Source organism: Sylvia atricapilla, chromosome 28 (assembly GCF_009819655.1).
Source record: "Sylvia atricapilla isolate bSylAtr1 chromosome 28, bSylAtr1.pri, whole genome shotgun sequence".
Taxonomy (NCBI): domain Eukaryota; kingdom Metazoa; phylum Chordata; class Aves; order Passeriformes; family Sylviidae; genus Sylvia; species Sylvia atricapilla.
The window spans coordinates 2,592,520-2,608,990 of record NC_089167.1 but is presented as its reverse complement, the minus strand read 5'-3'; the positions used below and the strand labels follow the sequence as shown (position 1 = coordinate 2,608,990).

General features: G+C 41.1%; 1 protein-coding gene across 3 annotated transcripts; it reads right to left on the bottom strand.

Annotated features, from left to right (window-relative positions):
- Nucleotides 1–1,396: 1,396 nt before the first annotated feature.
- Nucleotides 1,397–14,752, bottom strand: PLAT (plasminogen activator, tissue type). Of its 3 annotated transcripts, XM_066337358.1 has the most exons (15): nucleotides 14,578–14,752; nucleotides 10,327–10,428; nucleotides 9,266–9,305; nucleotides 8,738–8,869; nucleotides 8,249–8,362; nucleotides 7,728–7,902; nucleotides 7,068–7,159; nucleotides 6,646–6,820; nucleotides 6,203–6,288; nucleotides 5,566–5,761; nucleotides 4,961–5,097; nucleotides 4,733–4,873; nucleotides 3,173–3,321; nucleotides 2,194–2,307; nucleotides 1,397–1,957 (listed from the first exon to the last, which is right to left on the bottom strand). In XM_066337358.1, the coding sequence occupies exons 2-15, from the start codon at nucleotides 10,387–10,389 to the stop codon at nucleotides 1,943–1,945; spliced, it is 1,629 nt and encodes a 542-aa protein (XP_066193455.1). In that variant the 5' UTR covers nucleotides 10,390–10,428; nucleotides 14,578–14,752; the 3' UTR covers nucleotides 1,397–1,942. The 3 variants fall into 3 exon arrangements, with proteins under 3 accessions (XP_066193455.1, XP_066193454.1, XP_066193456.1); XM_066337357.1 differs by having other exon boundaries at nucleotides 1,397–2,307; nucleotides 14,578–14,750; XM_066337359.1 differs by lacking the exon at nucleotides 8,738–8,869 and having other exon boundaries at nucleotides 1,397–2,307; nucleotides 14,578–14,748.
- Nucleotides 14,753–16,471: the final 1,719 nt, after the last annotated feature.

Sequence of the window (16,471 nt, the reverse complement as noted above, 5' to 3'; positions counted from 1 at the left end):
CAGATGCTAGCTATGGGATAAGGATTTGGTAAATATCCCAGATTAAGGATCTATTACAAAATGAAGGTTAAAGAAGCATTTGTAAAACTTTGGGGTTGATTCTGGGCCATTCTTTTAGTCAGCTACAGAGAAGATGTCTCAGAAGACAGACCAGGATGACAGGAATGAACAAGTGCAGAGATGGCAGCTAGGGGTTATCCAGCATTCTTTGTCAACTTGAATATTTCATGTAATGGTATTTTCCAAGAATTGGTAATAGCTGTGAGGTAAAACTCCTCTCAGCAGCTTACCCTTTTGTAGGTTCTATTTTTCTAAAAGAAATCTGTGTTAGGTGTGGTTCAGTTACATTTTATTGGTGGCTGTTAGATCACATTTTGCTCAAATACTGTATTTAATAGACTGTTTGAAGTGCAAAACAAAAGTTGCCTTCCTGGAGACTCTGACTTGCGTTACTCAGTGAAATAATTTAGACTGTTTTACAGGCTGCAGGTATTTGGCAGGCTGGGGAATGCCAGGATAGTGAGGCACAAGAGCACCTGGAAGTGAGCTTAGGGGAAATGAAGGGAAATTATTTTGTATTTTTCTCAAGGTTAATAATAAAATAAAACTAGCAACAGCAACCAAAAAAAAAAAAATCACCAAAAACCTGAACTGTGACTTTTCATTAAAAATCATTTTCTCCTCTCACTGGCTGGAATATGAGACTTGTTGCTGAAGCTAACTGGACTTTCATCACTGTTTCTCTGAGGCCATTAGTCAAGATCTCTAAGGTCAATTTCTAAGCCAGCAGCTAGAAACAGCACCTGGACCATTTGTAAAGTTGCTATTTACAAAACCCCTTTGAGAGAGTAATGGCCATCTTGGCAAATCTCTCTTTCTATACCTGCTTAGATTCTTTATCTGAGTAGTTGTGCTAGTACCTTATCAGAGAGCTCCATTAAAAACAGAGTAAACATTTTGAGTTACAATGTTTTGAATTTCCCAAATACAACAGGCTAGTTTTCTAGCTACTGATTCATGCTAGAACTACATTCCTTTTGTACCCTCAGTACAAGGGTTTCCTTCTGTAAAGTAGTAGTTACACCTATTTTCTCTTTACAAAGCAATGGGAGAAAAGAGAAGCTCTCGGAGTGGCTTCTCTCTTAGGATGTGCACAGCTGGCACTTGGCATCATGTGGCAGTTGCAGTGCAAGGAAGTCATGCTGATTACTGGGATTCTGGTTCATGGTGACTTGGTTGTACCCTGCCCCATCTTCTGTTAAAGGACAAAGGCAGCCTTGTGATATCTGACTTGGCCTTTACTTGTGGATATAAATCTAGCAGGCACTTAAAACAGCTACCAATACACTTGTCCTTTGTTTTGCCCTGCTGCAGAGAAGAGACAGCTTTTGCATCATAGCAGATGATAATGCATAGAAATTTAATATTTGGAAATATGCATTGATTCTGTGGTAGATCAGGCAGGTGTTAAAATTCTTACACATTCCATTACCAGGAGCAAAAACAAGTGAAGGAATAAGATGTCCTAATAAGCACGACATCCTGAATTTGCTCAGAGAGTTTAAGCTCAAACTCAATTAATTGGTTCCAAACTGAAGAAGCAAGTAGTATATTAATCTGGAAATAAGCAGTCCATGCTTACAGCTTTTGTTCTTTCTATTGGAAACCAGCTTCTGTTGAAACCGACTTAAATTAGCAAAGTCAAATCGTATAAGGACAGAGCTTGATGTCTTCAATGGTACAGCCAAATAAGGAGGGAGATGAAGTTTTCAGGAAATTTAACATCCCCATCAGTTCACACTCATTCCTAAAACAATACAGCTGCTAAAGAGATGCATGATGTTCTCTCTTAGTTTATTCACTCAGGGCCAGAATTATTTTTTATTGTACTTATGTGATTTGATGCAAGGTGAAAATTTGGTATTGTTGGGGAAAAGGATGATTAGCTTCTAATAACCTGTAATAAGGAAAGGAGATTATTTTAAGAACATTCCCTTCTCACACACTGCAGTTTGTCTTCCTGTTGTACTACAAGTAACAAGCATCTGGCCAAACGGGAAGCCCTGTCAGCATACTTAAACACTCAGAAGGAAGCTGTGAGGGCATGGTCACAAGATTGCAAAAGGTTCATCTTTCTTTCTTTCTTTCTCAGAGTTTCATGGTGTCCTGAATCCAGTCAAGATAACGACTCACATTTGTATAAACACCAGGCACGTCTTTGCGGCCACAGCCTATTCCCCAGCTGATGATTCCAATCAGATACATACGATCATCCTTCATACAGATCAGAGGCCCTCCAGAGTCGCCCTACAGAGAAGCAGCAGATTAGTAACAATCTCTTTGTTTGGTTTGGCATTGCTTTTCCCACTCCCACTGGCTTTAGGGACGCACTAGTGTTTACAGAAATACCCTATGCAGTATGCTCACGAATCAAGAGCTCTTAGTAACAGTACTTTTACCTAAGTCACTTTCATGTTCCAGGCTCCCTCAATGCTCATCTTATGGGGAGAGATATAGAAAAATGTAACACTAAGGTGTCTAACTTTGTAAGGAACTAATTTATGAAATGCAGGTAAAGTGTTGAAAAGAACAAAGGGAGGAAAGCCCTTATTCAAGCTATAAAGATCCAAGGGGTTTTATACTGTTGTGTGTAACAGTAAAGCAAAATTATTAAATAGCTGTTTAAAGAGAAAGGTTGTGGATTGAATGCATGCCTTCCTTTTTCCTCATGTCATAGCTGCTTGTTCTCCACCATCTTTCAGCCTTTATTCTTCTTTTCACTACTTTTCAGTAGAGGGGCACCCCCTTCCTTCTACAGAACCTCCTGCTGAGTTTTGCATGCTCACATAACAGTAAATACTAGGAAATGCTGGGGTGGGTTTTCCTGCTCAGTTTCGTGGTATTTCCTGTATTTGGGATTTTCAGTCTGTGTTGCTCTGGTTTGATTACTTAAGTGTTCTTTGCCTTCCCCTCCATGAGGAGTGGGGGAAGAGAAATTAAAGAGGAGCCACCAGTTCTGTTCTGTTCTGTTCATCAAAAGCCTACTAGGACTGCCATGTACACAAAAAACTTATTTAAACAATTTTCTGAAGCTTTTTTGGTTAGTTAGCTCAAAGTACAGAGAAAAGAAAAGAGACAAGAAAAGTAAAAAGAAGAACAGAATAGGGTTTACCTTGCAGGCATCATCAAGGTTCCTTGTGTCTCCTGCACATAACATATTGTCTGTAACTGTCCGGTTGTCTAGATACTGTGCTGTGCACCGACTGGCTGGGAACAATCTGACATGGCCTTCCTTCAGGTGCTCTGAATAGAATGGAGAAACTGGAATAAAAATGACAATATAAATACATACATATGTCTTTGTATGTGCATATATATGTGTTTGAAAAGTTGCAATTCGGTTTCCGTAGTTTAGGGGAGAGTGAACTCAAGTAGCTCCGTGGCTAAACTAAAATTTCCTTGTGAAAGGGTCTTTTTATATCTTGGGTGTTCCACTTCAATAATCAGAACAGCTTAAATCTAGTTGAGAAAGAATATTTTTTCTTAAGCAAGTTAGAGAGGTTTTATGCAGGCTCCAAATTAAGGACTGCTGGGCTTCTTGGGTGGATAAGTCATCTTCACATAGTTACATCAATCAAAATGAAGTAACAGGAAATGTCTATGAAAATGCCTTAACTGTATGAAACAGGATCCTAACTTTTTAACATTAGACTTGTACTAACAAAAGTTAGATACTTTGTCCTACATAATACTGAGTAACTCCTATACTTATGTTGGAATAGAAGAGATTTGGGTGGTTGATTTGGACATGGGTTTTATTCTCCCTGTATAGCTGCAATTTCACAAAAACTGAAAGTTGGCAGGATTGTTGTTATTCAGTAGAGTTTTGAATTACAGTTGCAGCATCTTTTCCCTCTCAGAATTTATCTGTACTCCCTGTAAGCAATGCTGAGGACAAGCTTTAAAAGCACTTTAAAAACACTTAATGCCACACTTACATGTTTTGTCTTTAGGTCTGCTCCAAAACCCCTGTGGGTCCAAAATGTGATATTAGGTCTTGTATGATGGATGCTTCACATTTTTTCTCTTACTAAGTTTACAAGTTAGTGAATTTAAAGAAAATGGAAAAGGAAGAAAGTAAAATAAGGACTGGGTTTTTTTTTTTTGTTTGCTTTTAATACAGGTCTGCCTGTGTACACTTTCACACAGCTTTTATTTCTGTTTGTTACAGCTCACTTTAAAAGCAATTTAACCAGCCTTTTAATGTATATCTGTGATTGTTATTTCTTTAGCTTTTTTTTTTCTGCTCTCTGCATCTCTTAGAATAATGCATCAATCTGCAACTGTATGGTATATCAAGCCTTGACAGAAATGGACTTCTGTCCAAATTACAGTATCTAAATGTATTGAGTACAGCAGATGTGGCAGCCCTGATTGCAAATCTTATGTCTTTCCTACCTTACTCATTGTGCCTTTTATTTTATTTTTTATTTTTTTAGTTTTGTACTGTGGAGAGTATCAAGGAAGACTCTACTAGCCCATAGAGCTGACAGAACTAGATGAATAACTTACAGCAAAACTTGGTTTTGAGCAACTCCTACTTCTACATACATTTTGTAGTGCTTATATATGCCGATATGATACATCACACATTCTGTGATGCTAAAGGCTTGAATGCTTTGAGGGTGGAGGACTCAAGGTCTGGACATATAGACATGTATCTTCTACTTACATTCTTCATTTTTGCCATAACCAGAGATCTCACATTCAGTCCAGTCAGGCAGCTGCAGCCCTGGCATGGGGAGGCAGGCAGCACGTACAGTGCCTGTTTCAACAGCACAGTCTTCTGCATCTGACTTCAACTGCAACAGAGCTGAACAAGGAAAAATATCCCCACTTCATTAAGCACAAACTTGAGCCAACCACGACCTTCCAGTCACAAAGTCAGAAAAGTTCTTACCAATATCATTGTTGAAATTTTCTGAGTCAAATCTCTGATGCACAATGTAGTTCTTTACTTGGAAGTTCTGTTCATTTTCCTCAGGAGTTGCTCGGGAAGTCCTACCCAGTACAATCTTCAGCTGATTTGTACTAAAGCTGAAGAAAAAGAGAGTCTCTATTCCTGTGTTAACTAGAGCGGACCTTTCCCTTGAAGATGTGCTGTTGGAAAGTCTGCTCTTTTTTTTTTTTTATCTCTACTACTTTGTTACCCAGGCAGTTTGACTTCAAAGTGACCTATTTGCCTTCTTTTTTGTTCTATAGCTTGCAGCCATCAGGGCAAAGCTCCTCTGCCAGCCCCTTGCTGTTCTCAAGTTTCAGATGGTTCTGCATGTGTATTGACAACTTTGTTCTTAAGGTATCTGATACTTTCCTGTGGTACCTTAATGCCATCCTGCTAGTTTGCCCAATTAAATGCCTCTCTGCAATGCTCAGCACAATTAACTATAATCTTTACTGCAGACTTACTGGGATAAAGAGGGGTTTTTCCAAGTCTTATACCCTTCCAGTAAAGCTATACTGGATGCTTCTGTTTTCCAGACCCTTTCCCCCCAGTCCTCAACTTACCCTTCCTCAAAACAGTGAGCAGCTGACAAAACCCAGCAGGAACTGATCAGGATTCCTCCACAGAGGAAATGCTCTCCAGGTATTCGGTGATACTTCACGAAGATGGCAGCTTGCCAGGGGTGAGATGCAATGTCTGTGTAGGAACCACCTTTAATCCTGTACTGGCGTACTCTGCGCTGCCGGAGTCCGCAGGTGGCTGTGGGTGACAAACCCAGAAACAGGCTTTTTGCTCGGGCACTCTTGCTTTGAGTTAAGGTTAAGAGCCTGCTAGTCACCAGTCCATGTTGAGGCAGCTGGCCACAAACTGTTTAGTATTTGACTCATCATTGTTTCCTAGGAAACTTGTATTCTGATTTGAAAAATACAGTAAGGAAACCCTGCCTTTCCTGTCCTCCATTTCTATAATCTTCCCTTCTGGCAGAGCAAAAGGCATTTCCATGAGAGTGGAGCTACAGAATCTCTTCTCGCTCCAAACACTTTTTTTTTTGTTTGTTTGTTTAACTCCAGCTCTTTTTTTACTGGAAGATGCTTGAGTGTAATACAGCTTTTTTTCTACACATCTTATTTTAATACAGACGACATGCAGGACAGTAATGCTTCAAAGAAAGAGTAGAACCAAGAGTGCTGGTATCCTTACAGCAAGTAGACACATTGCAGTACTCCCATGTGAGCTGATTTCCTTTCAGGACGTGGCACCAGGGCATGCTGTCATTATCAGGATTCCTGCAGCATAGGAAAGAGAAGAGCTATTTGTATTATTGGATCTGCAGAGAGTTTGCAGAGACCTCAAGGTGTCAAACTGTAACCTGAGGGCATTCTTTTTGATGGTGGGGTGTGGGGGGAGGCCTAAGGGGCACTCCCTAAGTGCAAATGAAATTCCAGCTTGTGGAGTCTGATCTTGGAGAAGTACAAATAGGCCAGGTAGAATAAAATTACTATCGGAAGTGAGTTTCATTGTCACCAGTAATGTGCTTTATTAATCTGTGTAAAAGATTAGAGCCTTGCCTTAAGAGTTCTGCAAGACAATTCAGTGGGTTGGTTTTTTGGGTTTTTTTTGTTACTCTATAATCAACTACATACCTGCAGAAATTGTGACTACCAAGGCCCAGCTGGGGAGCATCTTTTCTCCAAGCAGTATATAGCCTGTTGGCAAGGATTAGAGAATTCCACTTCAAACAGGTAACTCCAGACTTGGTAACACTGTGGCTGCCACGGTAATCTGTGCCTCTTCCAGATCTGCAGTTGATGTTCCTAGCTTCAATAAGAAAGCTGCACATTAACTGATTGATGCGAAACTGTTGGTTGTTCCTAGGTGTGATTTCTGTCAAGGCATCTATATATTACCTCTGTGTATCTCATTCTCTCAGTGTCATAAATACTAAAAGCCTAAATATGAGATAACATGACAGCTTCAACTTTTTATGCTACAGAAATAGCCCAAGTTCACAGAGAACCCTTATATATGCAGCAAACAATGGAAAATCCAACGTCCCTACATATACCTTTTGAACAGGAGGGCACACTGCAGTGTTCCCAGGTGTACATTCCCCCCTTGTAGATATAGCACCAAGGTCTGGAATCCTCATCTGGGTTTCTGAAAGAGATACAGTATTATGTGTCATTATAAAGCTATTGTCAACAGTGTCATGTAGGCCATCTAATTCGCTTAGTCCTGCTCTGCACTGAAGATGTGGACTGACCCATCAGAAGTTGCTAGAATTCCTATTTTAATTATAAAACTGTGGAGTACATCGAGGTGAAGATGAGATGGCCAGTAGCTAGCAGGAGTGGACAGCATCTTTGTGCAGTTTAGGTCATGTACAGGAAGCACTATATTCTTACAGTTTTGATCAGGATTTGAAGCTGTAGAAAGCTGAGTTACAAATGATGTTTGGGGAGGACTGAGAAGGGGCAAGAGAAAGACTAGGGGGTGAGAGACTTGCGTTTTGTAGTCTGCCATAGACATCCAGTTTAGGAAGATCTGAAGTGTAGACATGTCTACAGATGTTGCAATTTCTGCTCACAGGCTGCACAGTATCTGCACCCATGCAGAGTGCTCCCTGCTTGGTCTCAGACTACGGCAAGCAGCCATTCTTTTGCTCCAGGCTCTTAGAATGGGCTAGTTCCTGTGGCTCTGACCCTGTGTGCCCACAGCCCCTCACCTGCAGTAGTTGTGATTGCCCAATCCCAGCTCTGCAGCACCCTCTCTTTGGCCACTGTACTTCCAGTCCACCAGGCCATTGCTATTCCAATTCAAACATTCAGTTCCTCTCTCTGTCATGCTCCAGGTACCCCTATATGTTACTCCAGTGTCTTCGTAGCATTTAACTTCAGTATCTGAAAAAAAGGGAACAAAATCTAAGGATGGCATCTCAATTCTTTCCCAGACAGTTTCCCCAGTCTCTGCTCTGTTTAAACTTGGCTCTCAGACGTCTTGTCTAGTAAGTCAGTGAAAATGCCCTGACAGTCTAAGTGTACATGAAGGTCTTCAGGTACAAAATTTAGACTTTTATTTAGAGACACCTAGAACAACCAAGGTGTGCTTAAAAGTTCTGTGTAGTATTAGCTTTAGAATAAAAAAAGACAACTTATTAGAAAGCCTAGCCCTACCACAGGAGCTCCTTGTGTACTGCATAGTTAACCCAAATAGCATTGTTCACAGCAGTGGATGTGGAATACTCACCTATTTCACACTGCTTCCCTGAGAAACCTTGGTGGCACTGGCAGACAAAGAGCTGTGGGGAATAATATGCCTGTGAACACCGGCCCCCATTGTAGCATTTATTTCTAGTGCAGGCTGTGGAATAAGCAAAAGCCAGTAAATACTGTTAGATTTCACAGAAGCAAGAAGCTAGCAATGTATACACATCTTTCATTTTCCTGTCAGTCTCTTTTAGCCTGTTCTTCTTTCCCTACCCATCTGTTATTGCCATGTGCTTACAGCCTTTTTGTGTAGTGCTTCAATTCTTTCTCTGTTTCATTCTCTCCACATATTCTATTAGACTTTCTCAGCCCCATGCCCACTCCCACTTAGTCCTGCCCATGACAGTGTACACTGGTATTTTCCTTTCCATCCTCCTCTATTCCCAGACTAATTTTCTGTGCAATAACTCTGGCCCTGACAGTGGATGATTAGATGGACAACCTCTCACCTTTTCTTTGTCATACTCACCTCTGACAGGCACAGTGTGGCAGCGACTCTGACCACTGTTGCACCTACAGTATTCTATTCTGCTCCCTGAAAGCCTCAGCCAGGCTCCCCTGTGTTGGTAAATTTCTGTAGATGAATTATCTGTGCAAATGGCTGCAATTGGAGAAAGGAAATCCTCTTTTAGAGATTCAGGGAAAAAACCTGGCTGAGCAAAAGGACTCCCTTCTATTTCCAGGAGAAAATTATCTGTGATGGGAGCATCTGCCTAATGGGTTGCCCTTTTTCCTTTTCAGAGCACAACTGTCCCATCTCTCTCACTGCTGTGCTGCCAAATGTAATATTCCACTATTGACTCTCTTTCCAGAAGAGCAGAGGGAGGGGAAAACTTTGTTGTGGATGATATTAACTCTCTGGTATTTTGCCTTCTGAATCTCTCATCCACATAACCATGACAAAAAGCTTTCAGGCTCTGTTTCTTCAGCATAATTTGCTTTCCCCTCCCATGTTCATAATGCTCCAGCTAACATGGTTTTAGTTAGCCTGGCTTACCTCTAGATCTGGCTCCTCGTTTGAAACGCAAGTGTAAGCCCTGCAAGCAAAGAAGGTTAATTTTGTGAGTAACTGCTCTCTTAAAAACGATGAGAGAACAAGTACCTTCGAAGAATCACTCCTTTTCTTGAGGGCATGTAAATCAGGGAAGCTCTGAGGAACTGTCTGCCCTCTTGTCAGACAGTACAGTGAAAAGTGCCTCTAGTACCTCAGCACAGGTTCCTAAGAATTGTAAATCATTTTCTAGCACGGATTACCAGGCTTGTCCTCTGAGTGAGGTGAATTTGGGATGTGCTGTACTCACGTTGTGTGTGAAGTCATTATGTGCTCTTGGGGCATTGCAAATGCTAACTAAAGCTTGTCAGCTTTCTGCTATTTGAAGGAGGTTCAAGCAAATAATTTCCAAGGTAGGTACAGTCAACAAGCAGTTACTTTTGCTCACTGACGTGCAATTTCCCCATAAGACTTTGTAGCTTGATTATCTTTAAGAGATATATCTCCTGCAGCCAATTAAGTGAAATATTTTGGATAAACTTTAATGGAGGAAACCAATTTCGAAAGCTTCTTTAATTAGGCCACAAGAGAAAGAAGATAAGAAGGAGGAAGGGTGGGATAGCAATTTTTTGAGAAAGGGAATAAACATTTTAGAATTGTGTAGCATTTACTCAAGCTGTGTGTGGTGTGAGGCTTAAAGTGAGGGCACAAGGGAACCATTGATGTGCATTTTTAAGTGAGAATAGTGATGAAGATGATGACCATAGAAAACGGAAGGCTGGTTACAGTGGAATTCTTATTAACAGTGAAAGGTGACAGTGAACAGATGCACCAAGAATACCCGGTGAAGACTTGTTTACTTGCAAGTCTTGAAATGAAAACCAGCCAGGATAACACAAAACACATCCACAATGATAAACTACTTTGTAACATTTTTCTTCCTCTGATTTGTAGTGAGCTAAGCAGATTCTTCTGTCCGATGCAGACAGCTGGAGTCAATGGTAAGGAAGTGCTGCTGAAAATACAGGAAGATGGCAAGAGAATTATTTGATGCATCAGCCTCTTACCTGGCTCTGGGCAGTCATGATTGCTCCCACCAGTGCAAGGAGACATGGAAGCTTGCCTTCCATTCTGAGTGTTTTTCACATCAGCTCTAAATATCAAATTATCTGTAGAGACAAAAATTAGATGTTGAACAAAGGAAGTTTACAGTGTGAATGGAGTTCAAGGTGTAACTTTTTAAATGAAAGTTTTAAATTATGAAAATTCTTTTTATGCATTTTCAACCTGTCTCTTCTCAGCTCTCTGGTCTAACTGTCCTGGTCTTCCTAGGGAAACTGCCAGGCTGGAGCTAGATATGCTTTTTCTTGATAAACTTAGAAACTTGATAAGCTAAAGCACACTCATTTACGTCCAGAGGGAACTGAGAGAGTGCTTCCTGGGGAATAATAGAGAAGTAAATTCCAAGTACTTTTTCCCTAAACTGCAGGATGCCAACAGTACCATGGGCACTATTAGAGAGATGGGCATATCTGATGATGCAATGTAATGGTGATTTGAATGCATTAATTGAGATTCAGATTACTGGCACCTACTTAAGAGATCTCTTGTGGAGGGTCTGCTGAAGGGTCAGTTTGTGTTAACAGTGGTTTAAGAGGATTTGCATTTCTTGTAGACCACTGCTTTGGGTGAGAGTGAAGTCTTTTCTCTTGTGTAGAGAATGTGTAGGCAAAATGACTTTGCTTGATGATAGGTGAGGTCTTATTTTCAATATTTCTACTGATTCTTCCCAACTAAGCCTTTGGTTTTTACTATTATCATATGCTTTTGTTAAAAAGGCAGAGTATGGCAATGGTCTGGCAGCCTAGCTTTTTTTCTGATAGTCTCATTTATTTGTTGCAGCATCTTTCTGTATGTCCCTTCTATGGAGTCACAACTATACATTATTCCCTCTAATGTCTTCAGCAGCTGTACACTTCAAAGCCCTCTTCAATCCACCAGGAAGAGTTTCTACTTTCTCCAAATCGATTTACATAGTCTGACTCTTCTATCAGTACTCTTGGGAGAGAATCTCCATTGATCCCTAGTGGGAGATTGTAAGGTGTAATGTAAATGTGGTGGACCCCACCTGCTTTGAACAAATCCTGCACTAAAAGTCCATTTTCTCTCTTCCTTTTAAAATATAATACCTCCTATACAAACCAAGAGCTGGGAGTAAGATGAAGTAGCAGGCACAAGATACAGGCAAGAAGATACATTTTAATTTCCAGTCTCTAGGATTGCCCTGAAGTTCCAAATACTTGAAATAATATTCAGGCACCGTTGCCCACACTATCACCTTTTTATCATCTATGTTATATGCAGACAGCTAACCCAATTATTTGAGAAAACTACTACTTCCAGAAATCATGAGCTCAGACTCTGTTTATATAAAGCCAAAGAAGGCAGCTGGATAACAGCTGGTGAAACTGGAGTATGAGAGATGAGTCATAAATTGGGATTCAAGGCTAATAGGGAGAAAGCCTGTGGTTTTTTAGTAGTTTGTCACTGGGGTTTGTTTGTTTTAAAATTTGTTCAAAGCAAAAGGTACAAATAGTCCAGTTTCTGAAGCAGAACCAGGAGTGCAGGCGGATAACTTAGGATGTGATTTCTCATCATTAGGCTGCAAAAAGAAGAGACTTGAGTTGCGAGTCAGACTGAAAATATTCACAAGAACATCTTCCAAGAACCTTAATTACTCCACGCTTTATCTCTGGGTCACATCTTGATGATAAAATCCTTATGATTCAGAGCATCTCTCAGTGACTTGTATTGGTCCATAGATTTCACAGTACACTTTTTATATACTTTCAAGTCATTTTTCAACTCTTAGGAAACATTGTATAGTGAGCCTTTTTAAAAGTGGTACAAGCGATTCTTTGTTCCTTGTTGAGGACCTAACATAGAATTTAACTTCAATTGCATCTGAACTAAATCAGCAGTGTTCCCAAAGCCAAAGTGAGTGATCTGAACCACTATCCAGTCTCATGATTTCTGCTGTAACCCTGTGTTACAGTATCCTTACTCCCTGCAGCTGTGGCTCATTATTACAGCTATGCAGGCTTGTGTTCTGAATCCCACAGTGGCAATGTTTCAACAGGCTAATTGTTGGTATCACTGGTGAACTTTGTTATCTGTGGAGAAGGCTTGAAGTTGTTAAAACTGTTAGAAACAAGATTCTGGTAGCTAAGACGCTTACAAAGAAAGCTTTGTTCAGTGAAACTACTTAGATCTGAGTTGAGCTGCCTCATTAGAATTTCTGCCTGGGAAGCTCCATAAAGAACTGTTGAGACCTTATTTCTGAGGTACCTGCTGAGATGCCCCAAAACCAAGGCAACACCAGTGAATTTTTTGGGTTTTTTTTTTTCTGGCCTAACTGATAGCTTGGAAGAAGTCCTAGCTACCTGAATCCAGCAGGAAACTGCAGATCATTTTCAGAGGGTAGCTGAATGTCCTTTTTACTTTTTCTTTGCCTGGAAGACTGTCATGAGGAGTCTCTATTTAAAAAGCACCTGCATGGCTTAATCAAGTTTATCTCATACATTCTTCTGTACAAGTAGATTCTAGCCTCACACAGCATGTGTTTATACTGCAAATGCTGTAGATAGGCTCTCTAAAGTTGTTTTGCATCAGAAGCCACATCCTGTCTTCCTGTCTTCCATGGAATTCTGCTGCCCCTCTTCAGGCTATCTTAGCTTTTAATGCTGCAGCCTTTCCCCCATCTCTCCCCTGCTCCTTATGGGCTCCCTGTCCATCCACTGATGGCTGCTGTCCCACTATGCATGGAAGACTGGTAACAGATGTTACCTTATAATTATTTTCAGTTTTGGGAAAGGTACAACTCAAGCCAGTCAACTGGAATATCTTGAATGGTAAGCCCTGTCAAATTGGAATTATATGTCTGTTTGAAAAGCAGGTTTACAAAGCTCCAAGCAGAAACCTGCAAGCAATGTGCATCTGGCAGGGCTCTCATAAACAGTGTGTGCCTTCTGATCTCAGCCTGTGCTTCCTTTTCTATCAAAAATAGTAGACAATAAGTCAAAACCCTGGATGTGATGTTCTGCCATTTTGATTCTACACTTTTAAGTACATTAGGACATAACAATGTGTGACTCCCTACATTTGTCTCTTTGTGCTGAAGCATCATCAACAGGAATGCTTAAAATCCCACATATTAACCTATTATTACTAACAGCCTCTCTAAGCAGTAATGATGTGTGCATTATCTTACCAATGTGGAATAAGACCCAAAAAAGAGCTGTAACTTACCAAGTGTGAACAAAAAGTTCTTAATCATAGAATCATTTAGGTTGGAAAAGACCTTTACGATCATTGAGTCCAGCTGTAAAACTAACATTGCCAAATCCACTAAACCATGTCCCTAAGTGCGACATCTACAGATGCAGAAATTAAAAGTAGCTCTCCTTCCTCCCAATGACATAATGCATCCATTCCAAAATACATTGTTTCTGAATCTATAGCACTAATAGCTTTCTTGATGATGATCAGCTATCCTGACTTAGTTGAAGCAACAGACAGCCTTCTGGATAAACTGTTTTTGCAATCCTTTTCTGAACTGAGCAGATGAATAGCAGATTTGAACTATTTCTCCTTAAAAATATAACAGACAGACCTCTGTTTTTGGGGAAAAGAGCTTAAAGCCCAAAATAAAACAATACTAAGATGCTGTAGTCTTTTAAGACATTGGAGGAAATGAATATTTTGAAGTCTTTGTTTTTGGAATCATTCTCAGTATTTCCTGTTGTTTTGGCCACATTAAAGGAGAAGCATATTTAGGGAGGACTGAAGATGACCCACCCTCCTCCTCCTCTGTGTCCCTCCATTATCATGCTTTGGAACTTGGGGTGAAAGGCACAGTCTGATCTCCTCCTGGGAAGATCAGATCAATTCTCCTTTTCCAGCTAGTTCTCTGTGTCTCCTTACCTTACCATCAAGATATTTGTCCACAACTCTTCTTTTAAGTTCTTCTGCTAATGTCCTTTGTGCAGGAGACTCCTCCTTGCTTAACTGGTCAGGGCCCGAGGCTGTCAGCCCTTTCCCCGGAAAGCTTCAGCTTTCCTGAAACTACTGAAAGGTAGCAGCTTTACCCACACTATGCATCTCTTCAAAAACTGGAAGGCAATAGCTCAGTTAGTTAACTATCATGGTGCTTCAGTGGGATTTATGAAATAATAATATTTAATAGTACTTAATGACAATGCCATTCATGTTGAAAAGAGGAAATGCCATTTTTGAAACAGGTGCAGAGTAGTGCCTACCTTTTTGCTTCTTCTCTTCTGTATTCTCTTGATGATTTGCTTTCCAGACCAGCCTGGGTTTGTGTTTCCTGTGTCTCTGCTCTGATCTCTGTCCTACTTGTAGCGCCGCTCGAGGGGGTGGAGACTCCCTGGACCGTGGGGCGTGCTGTCCACATCCCACCCCTTCCCGAGCATCTAGGGGATGGTCCAGGAGAGGCGGCGGGCTGGGAGGGAGCCTGTGCGGGACAGGAGGAAAGCTGCTTTGCTGCCATGCTGCTGGATTTTACAGCCAGATTGTTTTGTTCTTTCTCTTTTCCGGTCAGAGAGCAGATTCAGTCTTCAAAACAATTTTTTCCCCATTGAACACCTTACTGTTCAATGACAGAATAGTACTTAACCCTCACAATGAACTGTCCTGTCCCCTATGCTTCTAGGTGTGTGAGTGAATGCACACTGTATTATTTCTAATATAATTGGAAGTCTGCAGTATGTAGACTTAGTACTAATAACGAGAAACTCCTGTTTTACACACAAGTGTAGTGTGCTGTACTCCCAGTGAAGATGTTTGGCAGAGAGGCCCTGACCTGCCTGTGGAGCAAAGCATGCCCTGAACACAGCCATGGGAGAAGAAACAGTCAGGGGAGCTTGCAAGTTAAATGAACAAAACTTCTAATTAACTTTAGGTACAAATAAGGAACACCATGTTGAGGACCAGAGCTAAATGTTCACCGATACTGCTCATCCTAGAAAATGGGGATCTGCTAAGCAGGATGTGGTCATGAGGTATTCAGTTATCAAAGTGTGGCAGACAAACGTGATGATCAGTTTTAGAGCTGATCTTAGGGCACTGTTATGAAAACAGTCATGGTGCAATTGTTACAGTGATGAATGTGTCCTACCTACTTGGAACTGATTCACTAGCAATCAGGCTCCTGACAGAACTTAGTGTAAGACATAGGAACTAGTATGTGAGGGACTTCCATTTTCAGGAAGAAGCTGCATGGAGACCTCATTTGGAAAGCACAGCACTGGTTATTTTGCATAATGGTAAAGATGAAACACTATGTACTCTATACATTTAGCTCTTCTCTGCATGGAGATCTATGTCAAGATTATCAAATGTATTTTCCCAAGAGTCACAGTGTTGGTGATAACATTACTGCCATAAATCTGATTTAAGTGTAGCTGCATTTGACCATTTCCAGAATGGACTTCCAGTTGTTGAGATGGAACACTGCTGAGCAAACAGGGGCTAATTTATTTTATTTTTAAAGATAGCAGCCTAGATTAAAGATGCTAACAAACTAATGGCCTTGGGGGAAGATTTAAAAAAATTATTTCCTGGCTTTTCACAGCTTAAGGACAACTATAATTGTCCGCAGAGTGTGGTGCCATTTGTAGGGCTTAACATATTTTAGAAAAGCCAGCAATAAAAGTGTCTGCTTTCTCAAGCACCATCTACTGGCTTTTCCCTAAGCTGTTCCTCGGGATCATTTCAGCAGGTCTGTTTAATGTCAGTGACGAAGTGTGACATCATGACATCCCACAGCAGCCCCATGTCACCCAGACGGGACCCTCTGTGCCCGGTGGCTTTGGCAGGTCCAGTGCAGGAGATTTCAGCTGTGGTAGGTCTTGGAGCGCATTTTCCATCCCCGTACTGCTGTGCGTCTTTGCAGTGCCATTAAAGCATCTCACGCCAAGCCAGCCCAGGAGGAAGAAGTATCCAAACCCGATGTAATGCCCGGAATAGCGCTTTGGTTCGGGCGGTGCGGTGGGAAACGCAAATGATGCATCCCGGATTGGCAACTTTTGGAGATGCTGTGGGAAGAAACGGCAACTCTGCAATTTTACTTACGCAGCCCACGAGCAGTACTCTCCTCTCATCCCGAGACCCTGACTTCACGGGGTATCGCGG

What these genes read in the sequence shown, in the direction of transcription:
- PLAT (XM_066337357.1), bottom strand. Translation starts at nt 10,389, where the DNA reads ATGGAAGGCAAGCTTCCATGTCTCCTTGCACTGGTGGGAGCAATCATG. An exon ending in GGTAGTCACAATTTCTGCAG is followed by an intron (nt 6,289 to 6,645) that starts GTATGTAGTTGA and finishes CCTATGCTGCAG; the next exon opens with GAATCCTGATAATGACAGCA. An exon ending in CTGCAATGTGTCTACTTGCT is followed by an intron (nt 5,762 to 6,202) that starts GTAAGGATACCA and finishes TGTCACCCACAG; the next exon opens with CCACCTGCGGACTCCGGCAG.